The sequence below is a fragment of the Sprattus sprattus genome, assembly GCF_963457725.1.
Source record: "Sprattus sprattus genome assembly, chromosome: 19".
In the NCBI taxonomy this organism is placed as follows: domain Eukaryota; kingdom Metazoa; phylum Chordata; class Actinopteri; order Clupeiformes; family Clupeidae; genus Sprattus; species Sprattus sprattus.
In genome coordinates this window covers 13,080,502-13,089,766 of record NC_137917.1, presented here as the reverse complement: position 1 = coordinate 13,089,766, position 9,265 = coordinate 13,080,502, and the positions used below count along the sequence as shown (strand labels likewise).

Below are 9,265 nucleotides of genomic sequence, written 5' to 3'. Positions count from 1 at the left end.
TATACTACAATAGTCAATTGTCAAATTAAACCCATCCACAATTAACTGGCAGCAAAATCAAGTGGAACAAACACACAACGCTGTTTCATGTTTAATTCATGTTATTGATCTGGACTGGATGCATGTGTGCTGCTCAACAGATATAGGCACACACACTTTATATATTCACGTATACACACACATACACACACACACACACACACACACACACACATACACACACACACGCACACACACACACACTTACAGGCATGATCACACTAATAAACAAATTGGCATATAGATGCAGATTAGGATGCACAAGTGTCCATTACCTCTAACCATGTCCAGGGTACAGATGCACCCCCAGCACATAAACACATACCCTAATAGATTTATTTTATGCATGGGAGAACGTTCACCTTAGTAAAACACACACACACAGACACACACACACACACGCACACACAGAGACACACACACACACACACACACACACACACACGCACACACACACACACGCACACACACACACACACACATACACACACACACAGACACACAGGTTGTGCAGAGGATCTTGTATTATACGGATAAATCGCATCAGTGCCCTGTGGTGAGCAGTAATGCCCAGCATAATTCCATAGGAACACAATATAAATGGTAAGAAGTGGCTGATGGGATAGCAAGACCTCCCCCCACGCTCAGACCGCAGACAGGTCACATGACTCTTTCGTCAGCCTTGTCCTTGCTCTGCTCCTGACAGGAGGTGGGCCTCCAGAGGAGGGAGGGGCGGGGGTAAGGGCGGGGCCTATGACGGACCAATCGAGAGCCTTCCGGAGCTGATGGCAGCGTGTGGCGGGCGGGAGGACATGTTTGCTGCCATGGTGAGAGAGGAGCTGCAGCCCAACCAGGTTTCCCAGGTAACAGAATGTACACACACACACACACCCCAAGAGACACACACTGCTGCTCTGTATCCACACACACTCGGATGCCGGGAGCCGGCCCTGTGAGGGCAGGACCGGAGGGATGAGGGCTTCTTAAAGAGGTTCTCATGGGATTTAGGTGGGTTTAGATTAAACATGATAATGACAATAAGAATAAAGGATGAGCCTAAGATGATTATGTCATGTAAGGGCGGTAACATATATCTGTTGACAGGGAGATATTTGGATGGGTGAATATACATCATCTAGACTAGAGATTGTCTCTGTATTTGATCTCTCTCTCTCGCTCTCTCTGTATGCTATTTTGTTACAATCACTTAAACTTTTTCCTTTTACGTACTCTCCACATACACACACACACACACACACACACACACACACACACAAAGACAGCCTCCTGTGTGCGTGTTATAGCCCAGATGAGTGTCTTCAGCTGGGACGACTGTCTGCTAATTACACATTTAATGAGAGCGTCCAGCCCCCTCTGCTTCAAAGCCCATCAGCATTCACACACACACACACACACATTTACTTTTACACACATACACACTAGAGCCAGCACATATGCCCCCCCCTCACACACACACACACACACACACACACACATGCATACTAGGGCCGGCACATATGCCCCCCCCCCACACACACACACACACAATTGCATACACACAAATACACTCCAGCCACTACATATGCATCCCCCCCAACACACACAGACACACACACACACACAATCACACACCAAACCTCCTCTGCGCCCCCTGCTAGCAGCCCCTGCTAATTAAATAATGACATGCGCCGGCGCGTCTCCATCGCATTGGCTGAGGACGAGTAATCTGGCATAAATATCTTTGGCAGCGTTTTTTCTTCCTCTTCCCATTTCTTCTCTCTTCGCTCTAATATGGACAGGGCAGCAGGGGGGCCTCTACCCCCCCACCTCACCATCTTTCTATTACTCTCTCTTTCTCTCTCCATCTCACTCTCACTGTCTATCCATCTGTGCGGCTATCCATCTCTTTCTCTCTCACACACACACACGCTTTCTGTTTTTCTGTATTGAATCTTTCTCCTGTCCGTCATCTCCTGCCTATCCTCTCCTCAGAGCTCACTGGCTCTTGTTTTCGTCTGGTGTTAGCGTTAGCTAAACGCTCTGTGGACTGGATGCTAAAAGTCTGGTGCAAAAGGATGAGTGGGTTTGATACATGCTAACGTGCTAACAGGCTCAGCATGTGTGTTGTTCATGATCTACAGGCCTAGTCACCCCTCCCCCCAACCACCACTCCCTGACTCCTCCTCCTCACCGAGGGCTATCTAGACCCAAGTCATTTAGCCCGCGATGCACACTAGTCAATTTGGACGTATTACGCCATCGTGTTTCATTAGTGTTTTTTCCTCCCTGTTGTTTCCAACCGTCTCTTTCTCTTTTCTCTTCCCCCTCCTGCTCGGTTGTCATCTTGCTTGCCTTTTCCTCTCTCTATTTTGATCCCTCAATGCCTTCCATCACTCTCTCTCTCTCTCTCTCACTCTCTCTCTCTCTCTCCCTCTTTCCATTCGCTCACTATCTCCTACCCCGCCCCACCCTGATGTTTTTCCCCTCTCCGTCCGTCCGTCTACTCCCGCAGGCGTGGTGTTTCCTGGCCCAGCTGCCGGTGGTGGAGGTGAGCGTGGGGGTGCGTGGCTGGTGGGAGGGGACGGAGGTGGGGGAGCAGGCCGAGAGGCCCGTGCCCCTGGCCGTGTCCAACCTGAGGGAGAGCAGCAGCTGGCTGCCCCTCCACGCTGACCAGGAGTACGTGCTGCAGGTCACCCTGAGCAGGGTCAATGCCGGACAGCAGAGGGTGAGTCTGTGCATACACACACACACACACACACACACACACACACACACACACACACACACACACACACACATATATATAGACCTACTCACATACAGATACACACACACACTCACAGACATATAGACCTACTCACACACCGACATATAGATCTACTTACATATAGATACACACACACACACATAAACATTCACACATATATAGGCCTACTCACACACTGACATCATCATCATTGGGACCCATCAGGACTCGGATCAGGTATCCACCCTCTAATACACACACACACAGACGCATTCACACACACTGACACCAATTGAATTGCATTACTTAATCTCAGCCTTATATTGTCTGTCAGTTCACCTTTCTCTTCATGGAAGGTTGATCAGTTCAGATCAGGTTTACACCTACCTGGAATTTGTCCTGCTGTATAGGTGCATACAGTGAACATAAAACAACACAATAAGTATCACACATAACATAAAAACACACTGTACTACACATGAGAGAAATACTTCAGATAAAACACAGTATATAGGATACAATGTATATCAAAAAATGTATATAAAAAAGAAAATTAGAAGGTAAAATGCAAAATGCAGGACAGGAGTGCAAAATGAATGTGCAATGTAGTGTGTGTTAACACAACACAGACTTGAGGTGTGGGGGCGGGATAAGAGTCCACGTCAGGTGAGGGTCCCGGGCCTTGTTAATAAGGCCGACTGCAGCCGGGAAGAAGCTGGTTTTGTGGCGTTAGGTTTTGGTCCTGATGGACCGCAGCCTCCTGCCGGAAGGAAGGAAGGACCTCTTTGTGACCCGGGTGGGAGGGATCGGCCACAATCTTACCTGCCAGTTGTCTCTGTATGCACATTTACGTGTGTGTGTGTGTGTCCTTTAGAGAAAGCAGGACAGTAAGGCGCAGACTCCTCGGTTCCCGAAGCCCAAAGACGAGGGCTGGTTCCTGGTGCTGGGAGAGGTGGACAAGAAAGAGCTGCTGGCTGTCAAACGTGTGGGCTACATCAGGAACCACACCACCGTCTCCATCGCCTTCTACACACCCGAGAAGCCCAGCAAGTAAGAGTCAACTGGCAGACACCACACACACATAAACACACACATGTGTACACACATGTACACATACACGCGTGCACACATGCATATGTGCACATATGCACACACACACACACACACACACACACACACACACATATATGCACATATGCACACCCGTACAAGTAATTAGATGTGTGGCTGTGCACCACAGTAACCCAAAAATAAGTTTATTTATACAGCACCTCTCTAGAAGTGTGTACAAAGTGCTTAACAAAGTCCAAATGCAAAAGGGCAAACAACTCTAACAGAGAGAGATTAAACAGAGACAAGGGTGAACTTGAGCACTCAGAATAGCTCCTGGTGCTAAGCATTAAAGCATTTACCATTTGCACTCACACAAAGCCACCATTCTCGCTCATGGCAAAAGAAAAACTGTTCACATTCAGCACATGCATCTCATAATAATTATTATAATAATATAGTGCCAATCACAAGGTTGCTTTACAGACAAAAGCAAAACCCACGACTGGTTACAGGGTATTGTATGTAGTGTAAATTAGAAAGTGTTATTATTATAATAATAAAAATATACATTTTCTGTAGGTCCTTTCTGGTAGCATCTGTATTGTACTCTTCAGCTAATTACAGCGTGGGGCGGTGAACTCTTTGGTGCCTGCAGCTAAGTACAGCATAGGGCGTTGAACTCTATGGTGCATGCAGCTAAGTAAAGCGTGGGGCGTTGAACTCTATGGTGCCTGCAGCTGAGTACAGCGTGGGCCGTTGAACTGTATGGTGCATACAGCTAAGTACAGCGTTGGGCGGTAAACTCTATGGTGCCTGCAGCTAAGTACAGCGTGGGGTGTTGAACTCTATGGTGCCTGCAGCTAAGTACAGCGTGGGGCGTTGAACTCTATGGTGCCTGCAGGTAATTACAGGCGGTGGGCTGGTGAAATGTATATGAACAGTTAAGTGCAGCGTGAGGCGGTAAAGCGAAAATGAGCAGCGCAGCCTGGGTTTGTCTCCAGGACCGGTTGGCTGACAGCAGTCAACGTGCAGTCCTAGCAGCCGCCATAATGTCTGCCACAGTCAGGAGTAGAACAAGGCTGTCTGCGTTTCTTCACAGCTGTCAATCACGCCTCAGCGGCTCAGCTGATGGGACATGATGCTCGCCACATGCCACTTCAGGATCCTCGTCTTAGTTTTCATTGGCTTTCGTAAGCAGGCTGGGTTTCCTAGGATGCTATGACAGGTGAAACAGAAATAGTCACGCTGAGTGAACCTGTCATTTCGAGGAATAAACGTTTTCAACCTAGGATTTGCACCACGTGTGAACTGATTGTCAAATCATTTTAGGTTTTCAGATTTTGAGATTTCTCTTTGGAGAGCGACTACTCTGAATTCCTCAATTGTGATTAGACAAGTGATGTTCCGTTTGGGTTTATAAATTATAAATTAAAGGCAAATGGCATCAAAGCAGAGCCTTCATACTCAATATGAGCAGGCAGTCTACACAGGGGAGGATTGCCATTCTTAGACTGAACTGGACACCCACACACACACTCACGTACTTACGAGCATGTACTCAACTCATAAATAAATAAATAGGATTAAACGGCACCACGTGTTTTGGCTCTCTACTCACAAGCGAAGGCTAAAAAATAAACCCGTCTATTGGCTGTCTCTGCTTCTCACAGAACATTGTCATCTCAACACCTGCAAACAAATTCACAGTCTCCTCTCTTCCTCCCCTCTCTCTCCCTCTCTTTCTCTCTATCTCTCCCTCCCTCTCTCTCCTCTCTCTCTTTCTCTCTCTCTCCCTCCCTCTCTCTTCTCTCTCAGGTGCATCTACACACTGTACTTGATGAGTGACAGCTACCTGGGGCTGGACCAGCAGTACGACCTCCACCTCAACATCACGTCAGCCAGCATCCAAAACCAGGTCAACACCGAAGTGTCCGAGAGCACAGACAACATGACCCTGGAGTGACCCCGGGGGTAACCTTTAGGCAGGAGAGCTCCACCCCCACCCCCCCAATCTCCATAGGGGAGTCATCTGCGTAGAGCGGCCAGGAGGAGACGCAGACCCTCTGGGGAAGGGGACGTTGTATAAGAGCCAGGGCAGGGGAGGCTCCTCCTGTTCCTCAACCCAGAACACTTGCCTTAATTTAGAGGGGACCAGTCCTGTTTCCAGCTCCCCCTAGGGGCTTAGAGGCTTTATGCTGACCAAAGAGGCCTTCAACTGAAAGCCTCCTATCCCAGCGGCACAACATGGGTGTAGTTCATTCACATTTATATGCAGTTAGCTAAGGTGCTGATTGGGCACCAAGGATGTCCGCTAACGCACACAAGCAACGAGCAGTTATGAGACTTTTTGTTTTCAGCTCAACTCTGATTTTTTTTTGCCCTCAGTCGGCACTTTGGGTGGCGTTTCCGTGGAGATGGCGGAGCCGAGAGGCTGAGGAGAAGGGAAATGTTCTGTCCTGATTAAGCCGTCACTCGTGCGGCGGCGGCTCGAAGGATGGGGAGGATTTGGGGTGTTTATGTTTGCAGTGTTGTGTAACTGAGATAGCCTGAGGGAAGAGGGGGAGAAAAACACATCTCACATCTTCCTGGAGGAGAGACGTGCCTCGGTGTGTATGTGTGTGTGTGTGTATGTGTAAGTGTATGTGTGGATGAGCTTAGACAAGAGTGTATTTTGGGCCAAAGGAGGTGTGGAATTCCGTACAGGTGTGTTAAACATGCTGCCCGCTGTGCAGGACTGTGCTCCATGCCAAACTGTCACATCTGTTTTGCCAAATGCAAACACACACACCCACGCACACACACACAGAGACACACACCATTCCTTGCTGAAGGTTCATTTCTCATCACCAGTAACGTGCACAGGCTCCACCGTCTTTATGGAAACCTTGCTTCACACATATTATTGGTATGAGAAAAGATTTGATTAAAACTCATCATTAAAGTTGGTTTATTTCACAGGGTTTAGAAAGGGATAAAAATAAATTACAAATGTTTTGAAATATTGCTTAACAACTGAGCATAAGCATTGTGAAAGCCTTTTGGAAAAGAGAAACACAAACAGTTTCAAAGGCATACAGAATGAATGATCTTTATTTTGGAATGATGAAGCTGTTTACCCAATTCCTCTGTGGTTACTCTACTTTAATTTCTCTATTTGCAAGGAAATAAAAAGATGAAAATGCAAGCTCTGTTTTGAGTCTGTCGTTTGTCTTCTGACTTGTCCAACCTCATATTAGATTTGGCAGACACACTTCCCTGCTTTTCTATGTTACCCATACACTGAATGTGTCACAGATTGAAAAAAAAAAATTATATACATTTTAATAAACTTCCATCATCTCATACTCATGACTTCTCATACTTCCATCATCTCATACTCAAATACAACATTACAAGTGGGCTCACTATAAGTAGAATATTTCTCAGTATTTTTGAATTCATTTTTATCGCCCAGAAATCATTTGACTTAATCGGGGAGAATATTTGCCGGTCATGCTCACTCAGTGATGTTGAGGACGACCTGCTTGAGTGTACTGCCGCGCATGACTCCTCCGCGCTCACAGTCCGTCTAGTGGCAAATACGATCCGGCCGCGCCGACCCAACCACGTGTTCCGTGTATTTACATCAAGCTAGATGTTAAAGGGATACCGCTGAGGTGTGGGCGTACAACATCTTACGTCTCTCGTCCACCTATTTTTCCAGGTTACATGGTCATCGGTATGTGTATTTGTTTGGCCCTGTGCATTATTGTCTGTTTTAATTACAGTGTGAAACTCCATTTGGGGTTTAACTGTTTACTCAGTCAAGGTGATTATTATAAAGACGCCATCATTTCTTTTTTTCAGATTTAGGCCAATGGAAAATCTGGCGCGTATCGCCCTGTCCTTTGGGTGCCTCGCTTGCCTGTGACTAGACTGGATGACCGAAGCGCGCAGAAATTGTTCCCCTAAAATACATCACACCACTTTATTGTTTAAAATAGCACCGTTTCACCTCTACATTACTTTAGCATTTCGTGTTATGTCTATTCAGCCACGCAGCGTATGAATCGAAAAGAACAAGGTGTGCGTCGTTCAATATATTAATCAAATTCCATATTAAATGTTTACAGTCTTTTTCATTTTTGCATGCACAGAACATTCTATATTTTGCTGTAATTAACATAATGAAAGCAAAGCATTTGTCTCCATTAAAGCAATTAAAAATACGGCGGTGGTTAAAAAAAAGTAGTTAATTGCGTTTTTATTCGATCAGGCTAGTCCTGGGGATTTTTTTGATAGTTGGATTTTAGTTCTGTTTCAAATAATCCATATTTTGTCGTATTTTCAATTGTTCTCTTTTCTACCAACGCCGTTTAATTAGCAGCAAATTCGGGGTTTAGGAAAAGGTTAAACCAGCGTCAACCATTCCGTGCGCGCTGAGCCTCCTGTCTGATTTTCTCCCGCGCACTCGCCGCAGGTGATTTCCCATTAAAGGGGCATCCGTATCTAAAGCGTCAAGGAGACAAACCCAGTCGACGGTGTGTAGCGAGAGAAGGGGGAGAAAGAAAAATGACAATTTATTCACTTAATCAATATGCGTGTGTTGTACACACTGGCAGGCTGTGGCCATACAGCACTGGGCGGAATGCACAAAAATGGCCCCACAGTATGCTGGCTTCCACTCTGGTGATACGCGTGAAATTCTCAATGTTTTGCGCCTTTGTTCTTTCTGTAGTATTGTCCGTTCTGCGGTAGGCCTAATGTTAAACCGCTGCCTCTGTTTTCATTAGATTCTTTAAATGTGTACTGTGGTTTTCTTTTTGTATCATTGGTATTTTAAAGCCATAGCACATTCTACAGAATTTCCTCATCGGCAGACGTCAACAGGGGTGAAAAATCCTACATCACGCTTCTTAACTGTCCTTTGGGCTTTTCCCTATGGCTTAAGGGCATATACTGTATAACTTAATATATGATGCCTACTCACAATTGACACATTACTGATTTTTTTTAAATGCAGTTAACACTATGTAAATGCGTAGGCAGGCCCTCTAATCCTTTATCAAGCCTGCACTGTATTTCATTGAATGGCCATTTCGATCCAAATGCTAATTTTTGCATCTCAGAAAACATATGCTATGATATAGCAGAGTCAAGCAATACTGAAACGGTTTAGATGATAATTTATCCATTTGTTTTACAGGAATTGTGTTACCGTGCGTTTATAATCACTTTTATTGCCGACCCTCATCATTTACCAGACGCCCTGAGATAGATATACTCGCTCTGACGTTTTAACATTTCGTTTATATTCCCTGAAAGCTTTGTGTGTTTTTCTTATTTATAGACACAAAGTCGTTCAAATGAAGTTGCGTTAAGGAGAAAGCGTGCGTATTTGTCCTCCTTGGTACATGAATACTAATAAAGCATAAGCCATCACACCGC

General features: G+C 45.8%; 1 protein-coding gene across 1 annotated transcript in view; it reads left to right on the top strand.

Annotated features, from left to right (window-relative positions):
- Positions 1-7,000, top strand: part of ascc3 (activating signal cointegrator 1 complex subunit 3) — a 170,428-nt gene extending 163,428 nt beyond the window's left edge. Inside the window, exons 38-41 of the mRNA XM_080857663.1 lie at positions 746-902; positions 2,552-2,764; positions 3,660-3,835; positions 5,654-7,000. Of these exons, the coding sequence (XP_080713789.1) occupies positions 746-902; positions 2,552-2,764; positions 3,660-3,835; positions 5,654-5,801 (694 nt within the window). The 3' untranslated portion in view covers positions 5,802-7,000. The remainder of the gene's footprint in view (positions 1-745; positions 903-2,551; positions 2,765-3,659; positions 3,836-5,653) is intronic.
- Positions 7,001-9,265: the final 2,265 nt, after the last annotated feature.